Raw genomic sequence first — 14,893 nt, forward strand, 5'->3', positions numbered from 1 at the left:
TCCTCACCTACTGCCTGTCTTCTCTCTTAGCCTGTGTCTTCCTCTGTCCTCACCTACTGCCTGTCTTCTTCTCTCTTAGCCTGTTTTCCTCTGTCCTCACCTACTGCCTGTCTTCTCCTGTCTTAGCCTGTGTCTTCCTCTGTCCTCACCTACTGCCTGTCTTCTTCTCTCTTAGCCTGTGTCTTCCTCTGTCCTCACCTACTGCCTGTCTTCTTCTCTCTTAGCCTGTGTCTTCCTCTGTCCTCCCCTACTGCCTGTCTTCGTCTCTCTTAGCCTGTGTCTTCCTCTGACCTCACCTACTGCCTGTCTTCTTCTCTCTTAGCCTGTGTTTTCCTCTGTCCTCACCTACTGCCTGTCTTCTTCTGTCTTAGCCTGTGTTTTCCTCTGTCCTCACCTACTGCCTGTATTCTTCTCTCTTAGCCTGTGTCTTCCTCTGTCCTAACCTACTGCCTGTCTTCTTCTCTCTTAGTCTGTGTCTTCCTCTGTCCTCACCTACTGCCTGTCTTCTTCTCTCTTAGCCTGTGTTTTCCTCTGTCCTCACCTACTGCCTGTCTTCTTCTGTCTTAGCCTGTGTTTTCCTCTGTCCTCACCTACTGCCTGTCTTCTTCTCTCTTAGCCTGTGTCTTCCTCTGTGCTCCCCTACTGCCTGTCTTCTTCTCTCTTAGCCTCTGTCTTCCTCTGTCCTCCCCTACTGCCTGTCTTCTTCTCTCTTAGCCTGTGTCTTCCTCTGACCTCACCTACTGCCTGTCTTCTTCTCTCTTAGCCTGTGTCTTCCTCTGTCCTCACCTACTGCCTGTCTTCTCTCTTAGCCTGTGTCCTCCTCTGTCCTCACCTACTGCCTGTCTTCTTCTCTCTTAGCCTGTGTCTTCCTCTGTCCTCACCTACTGCCTGTCTTCTTCTCTCTTAGCCTGTGTCTTCCTCTGTGCTCCCCTACTGCCTGTCTTCTCTCTTAGCCTGTGTCTTCCTCTGTCCTCACCTACTGCCTGTCTTCTTCTTTCTTAGACTATGTTTTCCTCTGTCCTCACCTACTGCCTGTCTTCTTCTCTCTTAGCCTGTGTCTTCCTCCATCCTCACCTACTGCCTGTCTTCTTCTGTCTTAGCCTGTGTTTTCCTCTGTCCTCACCTACTGCCTGTCTTCTTCTCTCTTAGGCAGTAGGGGAGCACAGAAGAAGACACAGGCTAAGAGAGAAGACAGGCAGTAGGTGAGGACAGAGGAAAACACAGGCTAAGAAAGAAGAAGACAGGCAGTAGGTGAGGACAGAGGAAGACACAGGCTAAGAGAGAAGACAGGCAGTAGGGGAGCACAGAGGAAGACACAGGCTGTCTTCTCTCTTAGCCTGTGTCTTCCTCTGTCCTCACCTACTGCCTGTCTTCTTCTTTCTTAGCCTGTTTTCCTCTGTCCTCACCTACTGCCTGTCTTCTTCTCTCTTAGCCTGTGTCTTCCTCTGTCCTCACCTACTGCCTGTCTTCTTCTCTCTTAGCCTGTGTCTTCCTCTGTCCTCACCTACTGCCTGTCTTCTCTCTTAGCCTGTGTCCTCCTCTGTCCTCACCTACTGCCTGTCTTCTTCTCTCTTAGCCTGTGTTTTCCTCTGTCCTCACCTACTGCCTGTCTTCTTCTGTCTTAGCCTGTGTTTTCCTCTGTTCTCACCTACTGCCTGTCTTCTTCTTTTCTCTTAGCCTGTGTCTTCCTCTGTCCTCACCTACTGCCTGTCTTCTCTCTTAGCCTGTGTTTTCCTCTGTCCTCACCTACTGCCTGTCTTCTTCTCTCTTAGCCTTTGTCTTCCTCTGTCCTCACCTACTGCCTGTCTTCTTCTCTCTTAGCCTGTGTCTTCCTCTGTCCTCACCTACTGCCTGTCTTCTTCTGTCTTAGCCTGTTTTCCTCTGTCCTCACCTACTGCCTGTCTTCTCTCTTAGCCTGTGTCTTCCTCTGTGCTCCCCTACTGCCTGTCTTCTTCTCTCTTAGCCTGTGTTTTCCTCTGTCCTCACCTACTGCCTGTCTTCTATCTTAGCCTGTGTCTGCATCTGTCCTCACCTACTGCCTGTCTTCTCTCTTAGTCTGTGTCTTCCTCTGTCCTCACCTACTGCCTGTCTTCTTCTCTCTTAGCCTGTGTTTTCCTCTGTCCTCACCTACTCCCTGTCTTCTTTTCTCTTAGCCTGTGTCTTCCTCTGTGCTCCCCTACTGCCTGTCTTCTTCTCTCTTAGCCTGTGTCTTCCTCTGTCCTCACCTACTGCCTGTCTTCTTCTCTCTTAGCCTGTGTTTTCCTCTGTCCTCACCTACTGCCTGTCTTCTCTCTTAGTCTGTGTCTTCCTCTGTCCTCACCTACTGCCTGTCTTCTTCTCTCTTAGCCTGTGTTTTCCTCTGTCCTCACCTACTCCCTGTCTTCTTCTCTCTTAGCCTGTGTCTTCCTCTGTGCTCCCCTACTGCCTGTCTTCTTCTCTCTTAGCCTGTGTCTTCCTCTGTCCTCACCTACTGCCTGTCTTCTTCTCTCTTAGCCTGTGTTTTCCTCTGTCCTCACCTACTGCCTGTCTTCTTCTCTCTTAGCCTGTGTTTTCCTCTGTCCTCACCTACTGTCTGTCTTCTTCTCTCTTAGCCTGTGTCTTCCTCTGTCCTCCCCTACTGCCTGTCTTCTTCTCTCTTAGCCTGTGTCTTCCTCTGTCCTCACCTACTGCCTGTCTTCTTCTCTCTTAGCCTGTGTTTTCCTCTGTCCTCACCTACTGCCTGTCTTCTTCTCTCTTAGCCTGTGTTTTCCTCTGTCCTCACCTACTGCCTGTCTTCTTCTGTCTTAGCCTGTGTTTTCCTCTGTCCTCACCTACTACCTGTCTTCTTCTCTCTTAGCCTGTGTTTTCCTCTGTCCTCACCTACTGCCTGTCTTCTTCTGTCTTAGCCTGTGTTTTCCTCTGTCCTCACCTACTGCCTGTCTTCTTCTCCCTTAGCCTGTGTCTTCCTCTGTGCTCCCCTACTGCCTGTCTTCTTCTCTCTTAGCCTGTGTCTGCCTCTGTCCTCACCTACTGCCTGTCTTCTCTCTTAGCCTGTGTCTTCCTCTGTCCTCACCTACTGTCTGTCTTCTTCTCTCTTAGCCTGTGTTTTCCTCTGTCCTCACCTACTGCCTGTCTTCTTCTGTCTTAGCCTGTGTCTTCCTCTGTCCTCACCTACTGCCTGTCTTCTTCTCTCTTAGCCTGTGTCTTCCTCTTTCCTCACCTACTGTCTGTCTTCTTCTCTCTTATCCTGTGTCTTCCTTTGTCCTCGCCTACTGTCTGTCTTCTTCTCTCAGCCTGTGTCTTCCTCTGTCCTCCCCTACTGCCTGTCTTCTTCTCTCTTAGCCTGTGTCTTCCTCTGACCTCACCTACTGCCTGTCTTCTTCTCTCTTAGCCTGTGTTTTCCTCTGTCCTCACCTACTGCCTGTCTTCTTCTGTCTTAGCCTGTGTTTTCCTCTGTCCTCACCTACTGACTGTTTTCTTCTCTCTTAGCCTGTGTCTTCCTCTGTCCTAACCTACTGCCTGTCTTCTTCTCTCTTAGTCTGTGTCTTCCTCTGTCCTCACCTACTGCCTGTCTTCTTCTCTCTTAGCCTGTGTTTTCCTCTGTCCTCACCTACTGCCTGTCTTCTTCTGTCTTAGCCTGTGTTTTCCTCTGTCCTCACCTACTGCCTGTCTTCTTCACTCTTAGCCTGTGTCTTCCTCTGTGCTCCCCTACTGCCTGTCTTCTTCTCTCTTAGCCTGTGTCTTCCTCTGTCCTCCCCTACTGCCTGTCTTCTTCTCTCTTAGCCTGTGTCTTCCTCTGACCTCACCTACTGCCTGTCTTCTTCTCTCTTAGCCTGTGTCTTCCTCTGTCCTCACCTACTTCCTGTCTTCTCTCTTAGCCTGTGTCCTCCTCTGTCCTCACCTACTGCCTGTCTTCTTCTCTCTTAGCCTGTGTCTTCCTCTGTCGTCACCTACTGCCTGTCTTCTTCTCTCTTAGCCTGTGTTTTCCTCTGTCCTCACCTACTGCCTGTCTTCTTCTGTCTTAGCCTGTGTTTTCCTCTGTCCTCACCTACTGCCTGTCTTCTTCTCTCTTAGCCTGTGTCTTCCTCTGTGCTCCCCTACTGCCTGTCTTCTTCTCTCTTAGCCTGTGTCTTCCTCTGTCCTCCCCTACTGCCTGTCTTCTTCTCTCTTAGCCTGTGTCTTCCTCTGACCTCACCTACTGCCTGTCTTCTTCTCTCTTAGCCTGTGTCTTCCTCTGTCCTCACCTACTGCCTGTCTTCTCTCTTAGCCTGTGTCCTCCTCTGTCCTCACCTACTGCCTGTCTTCTTCTCTCTTAGCCTGTGTCTTCCTCTGTCCTCACCTACTGCCTGTCTTCTTCTCTCTTAGCCTGTGTCCTCCTCTGTCCTCACCTACTGCCTGTCTTCTTCTCTCTTAGCCTGTGTTTTCCTCTGTCCTCACCTACTGCCTGTCTTCTTCTGTCTTAGCCTGTGTCTTCCTCTGTCCTCACCTACTGCCTGTCTTCTTCTCTCTTAGCCTGTGTTTTCCTCTGTCCTCACCTACTGCCTGTCTTCTTCTCTCTTAGCCTGTGTCCTCCTCTGTCCTCACCTACTGCCTGTCTTCTTCTCTCTTAGCCTGTGTTTTCCTCTGTTCTCACCTACTGCCTGTCTTCTTTTCTCTTAGCCTGTGTCTTCCTCTGTCCTCACCTACTGCCTGTCTTCTCTCTTAGCCTGTGTTTTCCTCTGTCCTCACCTACTGCCTGTCTTCTTCTCTCTTAGCCTTTGTCTTCCTCTGTCCTCACCTACTGCCTGTCTTCTTCTCTCTTAGCCTGTGTCTTCCTCTGTCCTCACCTACTGCCTGTCTTCTCTATTAGCCTGTGTCTTCCTCTGTCCTCACCTACTGCCTGTCTTCTTCTCTCTTAGCCTGTGTTTTCCTCTGTTCTCACCTACTGCCTGTCTTCTTTTCTCTTAGCCTGTGTCTTCCTCTGTCCTCACCTACTGCCTGTCTTCTTCTCTCTTAGCCTGTGTCCTCCTCTGTCCTCACCTACTGCCTGTCTTCTTCTCTCTTAGCCTGTGTTTTCCTCTGTTCTCACCTACTGCCTGTCTTCTTCTCTCTTAGCCTGTGTCCTCCTCTGTCCTCACCTACTGCCTGTCTTCTTCTCTCTTAGCCTGTGTTTTCCTCTGTTCTCACCTACTGCCTGTCTTCTTTTCTCTTAGCCTGTGTCTTCCTCTGTCCTCACCTACTGCCTGTCTTCTTCTCTCTTAGCCTGTGTCTTCCTCTGTCCTCACCTACTGCCTGTCTTCTTCTCTCTTAGCCTGTGTCTTCCTCTGTCCTCACCTACTGCCTGTCTTCTTCTCTCTTAGCCTGTGTCTTCCTCTGTCCTCACCTACTGGCAGTCTTCTTCTCTCTTAGCCTGTGTCTTCCTCTGTCCTCACCTACTGCCTGTCTTCTCTATTAGCCTGTGTCTTCCTCTGTCCTCACCTACTGCCTGTCTTCTTCTCTCTTAGCCTGTGTCTTCCTCTGTCCTCACCTACTGCCTGTCTTCTTCTCTCTTAGCCTGTGTCTTCCTCTGTCCTCACCTACTGCCTGTCTTCTTCTCTCTTAGCCTTTGTCTTCCTCTGTCCTCACCTACTGCCTGTCTTCTTCTGTCTTAGTCTGTGTTTTCCTCTGTCCTCACCTACTGCCTGTCTTCTTCTCTCTTTGCCTGTGTCTTCCTCTGTCCTCACCTGCTGCCTGTCTTCTCTCTTAGCCTGTGTCTTCCTCTGTCCTCACCTGCTGCCTGTCTTCTCTCTTAGCCTGTGTCTTCCTCTGTCCTCACCTACTGCCTGTCTTCTTCTCTCTTAGCCTTTGTCTTCCTCTGTCCTCACCTGCTGCCTGTCTTCTTCTCTCTTAGCCTGTGTCTTCCTCTGTCCTCACCTGCTGCCTGTCTTCTTCTCTCTTAGCCTGTGTCTTCCTCTGTCCTCACCTGCTGCCTGTTTTCTTCTCTCTTAGCCTGTGTTTTCCTCTGTCCTCACCTGCTGCCTGTCTTCTTCTCTCTTAGCCTGTGTCTTCCTCTGTCCTCACCTACTGCCAGTCTTCTTCTCTCTTAGCTTATGTCTTCCTCTGTCCTCACCTGCTGCCTGTCTTCTTCTCTCTTAGCCTGTGTTTTCCTCTGTCCTCACCTGCTGCCTGTCTTCTTCTCTCTTAGCCTGTGTTTTCCTCTGTCCTCACCTGCTGCCTGTCTTCTTCTCTCTTAGCCTGTGTCCTCCTCTGTCCTCACCTGCTGCCTGTCTTCTTCTCTCTTAGCCTGTGTCTTCCTCTGTCCTCACCTACTGCCAATCTTCTTCTCTCTTAGCTTGTGTCTTCCTCTGTCCTCACCTGCTGCCTGTCTTCTTCTCTCTTAGCCTGTGTTTTCCTCTGTCCTCACCTGCTGCCTGTCTTCTTCTCTCTTAGCCTGTGTCTTCCTCTGTCCTCACCTGCTGCCTGTCTTCTTCTCTCTTAGCCTGTGTCTTCCTCTGTCCTCACCTACTGCCTGTCTTCTTCTCTCTTAGCCTGTGTCTTCCTCTGTCCTCACCTACTGTCTGTCTTCTTCTCTCTTAGCCTGTGTCTTCCTCTGTCCTCACCTACTGCCTGTCTTCTCTCTTAGCCTGTGTCTTCCTCTGTCCTCACCTACTGTCTGTCTTCTTCTCTCTTAGCCTGTGTTTTCCTCTGTCCTCACCTACTGCCTGTCTTCTTCTCTCTTAGCCTGTGTCCTCCTCTGTCCTCACCTGCTGCCTGTCTTCTTCTCTCTTAGCCTGTGTCTTCCTCTGTCCTCCCCTACTGCCTGTCTTCTTCTCTCTTAGCCCGTGTCTTCCTCTGTCCTCACCTACTGCCTGTCTTCTTCTCTCTTAGCCTGTGTTTTCCTCTGTCCTCACCTACTGCCTGTCTTCTTCTCTCTTAGCCTGTGTCTTCCTCTGTCCTCACCTGCTGCCTGTCTTCTTCTCTCTTAGCCTGTGTCTTCCTCTGTCCTCACCTACTGCCAGTCTTCTTCTCTCTTAGCTTGTGTCTTCCTCTGTCCTCACCTGCTGCCTGTCTTCTTCTCTCTTAGCCTGTGTTTTCCTCTGTCCTCACCTGCTGCCTGTCTTCTTCTCCCTTAGCCTGTGTCTTCCTCTGTCCTCACCTGCTGCCTGTCTTCTTCTCTCTTAGCCTGTGTCTTCCTCTGTCCTCACCTACTGCCTGTCTTCTTCTCTCTTAGCCTGTGTCTTCCTCTGTCCTCACCTACTGCATGTCTTCTTCTCTCTTAGCCTGTGTCTTCCTCTGTCCTCACCTACTGCCTGTCTTCTTCTCTTTTAGCCTGTGTCTTCCTCTGTCCTCACCTACTGCCTGTCTTCTTCTCTCTTAGCCTGTGTCTTCCTCTGTCCTCCCCTACTGCCTGTCTTCTTCTCTCTTAGCCTGTGTCTTCCTCTGTCCTCACCTACTCTCTGTCTTCTTCTATCTTAGCCTGTGTCTTCCTCTGTCCTCACCTACTGCCTGTCTTCTTCTCTCTTAGCCTGTGTCTTCCTCTGTCCTCACCTACTGCCTGTCTTCTTCTCTCTTAGCCTGTGTCTTCCTCTGTCCTCACCTACTGTCTGTCTTCTTCTCTCTTAGCCTGTGTCTTCCTCTGTCCTCACCTACTGTCTGTCTTCTTCTCTCTTAGCCTGTGTCTTCCTCTGTCCTCACCTACTGCCTGTCTTCTTCTCTCTTAGCCTGTGTCTTCCTCTGTCCTCACCTACTGTCTGTCTTCTTCTCTCTTAGCCTGTGTTTTCCTCTGTCCTCACCTACTGCCTGTCTTCTTCTCTCTTAGCCTGTGTCTTCCTATGTGCTCCCCTACTGCCTGTCTTCTTCTCTCTTAGCCTGTGTCTTCCTCTGTCCTCCCCTACTGCCTGTCTTCTTCTCTCTTAGCCTGTGTCTTCCTCTGTCCTCACCTACTGCATGTCTTCTTCTCTCTTAGCCTGTGTCTTCCTCTGTCCTCACCTACTGCCTGTCTTCTTCTCTTTTAGCCTGTGTCTTCCTCTGTCCTCACCTACTGCCTGTCTTCTTCTCTCTTAGCCTGTGTCTTCCTCTGTCCTCCCCTACTGCCTGTCTTCTTCTCTCTTAGCCTGTGTCTTCCTCTGTCCTCACCTACTGTCTGTCTTCTTCTATCTTAGCCTGTGTCTTCCTCTGTACTCACCTACTGCCTGTCTTCTTCTCTCTTAGCCTGTGTCTTCCTCTGTCCTCACCTACTGCCTGTCTTCTTCTCTCTTAGCCTGTGTCTTCCTCTGTCCTCACCTACTGCCAGTCTTCTTCTCTCTTAGCTTGTGTCTTCCTCTGTCCTCACCTACTGCCTGTCTTCTTCTCTCTTAGCCTGTGTCTTCCTCTGTCCTCACCTACTGTCTGTCTTCTTCTCTCTTAGCCTGTGTTTTCCTCTGTCCTCACCTACTGCCTGTCTTCTTCTCTCTTAGCCTGTGTCTTCCTCTGTGCTCCCCTACTGCCTGTCTTCTCTCTTAGCCTGTGTCTTCCTCTGTCCTCCCCTACTGCCTGTCTTCTTCTCTCTTAGCCTGTGTGTTCCTCTGTCCTCACCTACTGCATGTCTTCTTCTCTCTTAGCCTGTGTCTTCCTCTGTCCTCACCTACTGCCTGTCTTCTTCTCTTTTAGCCTGTGTCTTCCTCTGTCCTCACCTACTGCCTGTCTTCTTCTCTCTTAGCCTGTGTCTTCCTCTGTCCTCCCCTACTGCCTGTCTTCTTCTCTCTTAGCCTGTGTCTTCCTCTGTCCTCACCTACTGTCTGTCTTCTTCTCTCTTAGCCTGTGTCTTCCTCTGTCCTCACCTACTGCCTGTCTTCTTCTCTCTTAGCCTGTGTCTTCCTCTGTCCTCACCTACTGCCTGTCTTCTTCTCTCTTAGCCTGTGTCTTCCTCTGTCCTCACCTACTGTCTGTCTTCTTCTCTCTTAGCCTGTGTCTTCCTCTGTCCTCACCTACTGCCTGTCTTCTTCTCTCTTAGCCTGTGTCTTCCTCTGTCCTCACCTACTGCCTGTCTTCTTCTCTCTTAGCCTGTGTTTTCCTCTGTCCTCACCTACTGTCTGTCTTCTTCTCTCTTAGCCTGTGTCTTCCTCTGTCCTCACCTACTGTCTGTCTTCTTCTCTCTTAGCCTGTGTCTTCCTCTGTCCTCACCTACTGTCTGTCTTCTTCTCTCTTAGCCTGTGTCTTCCTCTGTCCTCACCTACTGCCTGTCTTGTCCTCTCTCATCTTTCTCTTATATCCTCTATTGCGGCATTTTGAGCACCACATGTGTCTGACTATTTCGTGCCATGTGTAGTTTGGATGTGTGATCACTATTCTTGTATTTGATGTCTGTCTAGAGTGCCAGAAAGCTGAGGTGGACCTGTGTTTCCTCTTCGATGACTCTTTCAGTGTGGGGGACCCTGAGCTTGAGGACGTGGGGAAATTCCTGCTCAGTGCAATTCAAAACCTGAAGAACAGTTCTCTGAATGTAAGATACCTGGCCGGCGACAGGTCAATAACTCTGCCTCAACTGCTTGATGCTCCAAAATGTCTGTACATCCCCTGAGTGTGTCTACTCACCTCCACCTTCTCTACAGTCATCAGAAATCTGCTCTCTTCAGCTTCACACCTATCAGTTTCCCATCAGCCTCCAATTTTCCTCCATCATCACGTGCTGACATCTCCATTCTCCATCCTCCTCCTCCTGCATCACACACCAATACCTCCATTCGCCACCATCCTCCTCCACCATCTCATTCTGACATCTCCATTCTCCATCCTCCTCCTCCTCCATCACACAGCGATATCTCCATTATCTACCCTCCTCCTAATTCTCCATCATCGCTATCTGACATCTCCGTTCTCCACCCTGCTTATCCTCCTCCATCACATACTGACATCCCCTTTCTCCACTCTTCTCCTCCATCACATACCAATATCTTTATTTTCCACCCTCATCTTCTTCCATCACATTCTGATATCTTCATTCTCCACCCTCCTCCTCCCCATCACATACCGACATCTCATTTAATAATAATAATGTTATTTCTATAGCGCCGACATATTCCGCAGCACTTTACATTTCAGAGGGGACTTGTACAGACAATAGACATTACAGCATAACAATAATCACATAGATTATAACTAGAGTTGAGCTACTTTTGGTTTTTTAGGGTCGCGTTTCGTTTCGTGAAACCCGACTTTTCCAAAAGTCGGGTCGAGCAAGATCGTCCGACTATAGGGAAAAGTCGGGGTCGTCCCGAAACACGAAACCCAATGTAAGTCAATGGGGAATAAAAGTCGGCAGTGAGAGGAGGACAGGTAACACACCTACAGTGCCCATTTGAATGCCAAAAGCATCAATTCTTCTTACTTAAGCTTGTCAACCTTAATTAACTTCATAATACAAGTTACGCACTGAAAAATGGGGGTTATTTGGCTAAAGTTGTGGGGGGGGAGGGCTGGCTCCAGGTTTTCATGTGCCCTGGGCCAAAGAGCGCCCCTTTAACACATACCACAACTCATCATGCTCCGATACGGCAGAGAAATAGCGGTATAGTACAATGAAAAATACCTCACTTCTTACATCTCATGACGAGGCCCATCTATTTCTCCATACAGAATCATTGGTCCCATATAATGTTTGAAACAGTATATGATGAGCTCCACATAATGCTACAGTATATGTTGGTCCCCATGGATGAAGCTCCACTGTCTTATGGGCCCAAATAATGCTCCAAACATAATGGGCCCCATTTCTAATGCTCTAGTGTATAATGGGCCCTGTAAATGCTGCTCCAGTGTCTGATGTCCACCTTTGGAATGTTCCAGTGTATGGTGGGCCCCATCTATCATTCTCCAGAGTATAGTGCTCCCCAAAAATTGCTGTCCCAACATTGAAAACAATCAAATAAGTCTCCTCGCTAGGGAATCCCTGTACTAGTCTGGACTCCTCGTCGTCCCCATCTTCTATCTCACTGCACAGTATTTCAACCTTGCAAGTGCTGTGATCCTGAGCAAGCAGGGGGGGCCCACTCGTTGGCGACGGCACTGGCACAGGGCCCCTGATAGTACGGTGGTGTGTCTGATGGCGGGTGGGCCGAACCTGCACTTTCATCTGCAGCTTCCTCTTTGTCACCGTGTAAGATGGAACTGTATATGGGAAGGGTAACCTGAGTTTCATCAGGGTCAGATTCAGGCCGTGTAGCGTGCGAGGGGAATGTAGTGGTCTGGGTCAATGTACCAGCAGATTCATCGAGCAGTGGCTGGGCATCAGTGCACTTGTGTCGCCCCCAGGAGTACGGTCGCCACAGTGGCATTACCTTCCTCCTAGGGAGTGTGATGTCATGCTTGGGAGCAACGAAGGATCTCTCTAGCAGGTTAACTGATTGGGCGGCGTTATTCCCACGAGTCATGACCCTCCAAACAGCGTTCATGAAGGCAAAGTGTTTGTTTTACGTGGGCAGTATGGTTGCAAAGCTGAACCTTAAAGGAATGTCCAGAAGGGCACCACCAGGAGTGGAGCCTACGGTTAAATTCGACTCCACCTGGGAAACCTCAAACATGCCAGCTACAGAACAGATGCACACATTGCAAGCTTAATTCTGTTAACGAACGAGACTCCGTCATGCCCCGCGGTCCGAGTCCGGCTTACTAGAGGGACACGTGAGGCTCTGGCACATGAGATTGGCCAATAACTGGTGTGTCATGCCCTTACATGTCCGTGGCTGCATGTGCGCTACACTGAAAAGGCCAGCGTTTGTCGCTTACAGGTGCAGATAATCCGCTGAACAACGTTAGTGATGGGGATCTGTGATTACAATTATTACCCGCGAACGATGATTTCCCAGTAAGTGCAGGTCAACCGCAGTTCCGGAATTAGGCCTAACCGTCATTCCTGAAAAAATGAAAAACTTACGTGTGCAAACCACAGGTGCTGTAGCTTGCTTAACAGCTCGCCAGCCGTTCTCACGCCCAGTATGGATTACACGTGATTGCACAAAGGTGAGAAAGGGTACCGTATCCCCAGATAACATGTATGGATAGCGTACACATTCAAAATATATGTCTATACATCAGGAGGCAGGCTCAGACGGTGTTAGGCCCAGTATGGATTGCACGTGATTGCACAAAGGTTAGAAAGGGTACCGTATCCCCGGATAACATGTATGGATAGCGTACACATTCAAAATATATGTCTATACATCAGGAGGCAGGCTCAGACGGTGTTAGGCCCAGTATGGATTGCACGTGATTGCACAAAGGTTAGAAAGGGTACCGTATCCCCAGATAACATGTATGGATAGCGTACACATTCAAAATATATGTCTCAGGAGGCAGGCTCAGACGGTGTTAGGCCCAGTATGGATTGCACGTGATTGCACAAAGGTTAGAAAGGGTACCGTACCCCAGATAACATGTATGGATAGCGTACACATTCAAAATATATGTCTCAGGAGGCAGGCTCAGACGGTGTTAGGCCCAGTATGGATTGCACGTGATTGCACAAAGGTTAGAAAGGGTACCGTATCCCCGGATAACATGTATGGATAGCGTACACATTCAAAATATATGTCTCAGGAGGCAGGCTCAGACGGTGTTAGGCCCAGTATGGATTGCACGTGATTGCACAAAGGTTAGAAAGGGTACCGTATCCCCGGATAACATGTATGGATAGCGTACACATTCAAAATATATGTCTCAGGAGGCAGGCTCAGACGGTGTTAGGCCCAGTATGGATTGCACGTGATTGCACAAAGGTTAGAAAGGGTACCGTATCCCCGGATAACATGTATGGATAGTGTACACATTCAAAATATATGTCTATACATCAGGAGGCAGGCTCAGACGGTGTTAGGCCCAGTATGGATTGCACGTGATTGCACAAAGGTTAGAAAGGGTACCGTATCCCCGGATAACATGTATGGATAGCGTACACATTCAAAATATATGTCTCAGGAGGCAGGCTCAGACGGTGTTAGGCCCAGTATGGATTGCACGTGATTGCACAAAGGTTAGAAAGGGTACCGTTTCCCCGGATAACATGTATGGATAGCGTACACATTCAAAATATATGTCTCAGGAGGCAGGCTCAGACGGTGTTAGGCCCAGTATGGATTGCACGTGATTGCACAAAGGTTAGAAAGGGTACCGTATCCCCAGATAACATGTATGGATAGCGTACACATTCAAAATATATGTCTCAGGAGGCAGGCTCAGACGGTGTTAGGCCCAGTATGGATTGCACGTGATTGCACAAAGGTGAGAAAGGGTACCGTATCCCCGGATAACATGTATGGATAGCGTACACATTCAAAATATATGTCTCAGGAGGCAGGCTCAGACGGTGTTAGGCCCAGAATGGATTGCACGTGATTGCACAAAGGTTAGAAAGGGTACCGTATCCCCAGATAACATGTATGGATAGCGTACACATTCAAAATATATGTCTCAGGAGGCAGGCTCAGACGGTGTTAGGCCCAGTATGGATTACACGTGATTGCACAAAGGTGAGAAAGGGTACCGTATCCCCGGATAACATGTATGGATAGCGTACACATTCAAAATATATGTCTCAGGAGGCAGGCTCAGACGGTGTTAGGCCCAGTATGGATTGCACGTGATTGCACAAAGGTTAGAAAGGGTACCGTATCCCCGGATAACATGTATGGATAGCGTACACATTCAAAATATATGTCTATACATCAGGAGGCAGGCTCAGACGGTGTCAGGCACAGTATGGATTTGACGGCCCAGATTACACAGCGGAGGAGCAGGGAGAGGTAAAGATTGCAAATGCTGGGGCCCTGCCCAAGCAAGGGGGGCCCACTCGTGGGCGTCGGTACTGGCACTGGGCCCCTCATAGTGCAGCGGTGTGTCTGACGGCGGGTGTGCACCACCACCGTCAGAGACACTTGATTGCACTATGAAGGACCCTGTGCCAGTGCCCGTGCCCAAGAGTCGGCCTACCCACCTGTCCAGGGCAACGGCACTCGCACGGTGTCGTGCGCTAGGTGGTGACCCCGGCCATGGGGGGGGAGGCAGCACAGTTAGGGAGTTTTAGAAAGCGGCATATGTTGATGTTGGACATTCAGCTGATGCAAAAGGCGAAATAGGTGAAGTACCAGGAAGAGGTGGACCAAAGCAAGCCATTTTTCTGTCACCCTATGTGTCATCAGGGGAAGGTGGGACAAAATCCTTGGAAACCCATGCGTGGTTCATTTTAATGAAGGTTAGATCATCCACATTTTGGGTTGACAGACGGGTCCTTTTTTCTGTCAGGATTGATCCAGCTGCACTGAAGACTCTTTCCGTTAGCACACTTGCAGCTGGGCAAGCGAGCTCCTGTAAGGCATATTGGGCCAATTCAGGCCAGGTGTCCAGTTTAGCGGCCCAATAGTCAAAGGGGAATGACCTGTGTGGGAGAACATCGATATGGGAGGAAAAGTAGTTTGTAACCATAGTTGACAACTGCTGTCTCCTGTCACTTTCCATCGATGCAGTATTACCAGTTGTGTGAGCGGTACTTGAAAAATCAGTCCACAACATTGTCATGAAACCCCTGTCTCCAACGCCACTTCTGCTGTGTGCACCACGAACACCTCTGCCAAGCTGCCCCCGGCCCGTACGGCTCGTGTGAGAACCATCACCGCTGCTGTGTGCTGGGAATGCCTCAAGCAACCGATTTACCAGAGTTGCTTGTTTATTAGCCAATATTAGGTCAAGGTTCTCCTGTGGCATGATGTTTTGTAATTTGCCTTTATAGCGTGGATCCAGGATGCTGGCCAACCAGTAGTCGTCATCGTTCATCATTTTGGCAATGCGGGGGTCCCTTTTTAGGATCCGCAAGGCATAATCTGACATGTGGGCCAATGTTCCCGGTGTCAATGATGCACTGCGAGTGCTGGTTGGAGGAGCACTTTCTGGCAAATCCACATCCCTCCAGTCACGCACAAACCCTGTA

At 49.7% G+C, this 14,893-nt stretch overlaps 1 protein-coding gene across 3 annotated transcripts in view; it reads left to right on the plus strand.

Annotated features, from left to right (window-relative positions):
* The window catches only part of LOC141049655 (integrin alpha-L-like), a 224,562-nt gene that overhangs the window by 83,781 nt on the left and 125,888 nt on the right, over positions 1 to 14,893 (plus strand). For all 3 annotated transcript variants that reach the window (XM_073546286.1, XM_073546288.1, XM_073546287.1), the window contains exon 6: positions 9,288 to 9,418. In XM_073546286.1, coding sequence (XP_073402387.1) covers positions 9,288 to 9,418 — 131 coding nt within the window. The remainder of the gene's footprint in view (positions 1 to 9,287; positions 9,419 to 14,893) is intronic.

Source organism: Dendrobates tinctorius, unplaced genomic scaffold, assembly GCF_039654945.1.
Source record: "Dendrobates tinctorius isolate UK_male_01 unplaced genomic scaffold, ASM3965494v1 ptg000146l, whole genome shotgun sequence".
In the NCBI taxonomy this organism is placed as follows: domain Eukaryota; kingdom Metazoa; phylum Chordata; class Amphibia; order Anura; family Dendrobatidae; genus Dendrobates; species Dendrobates tinctorius.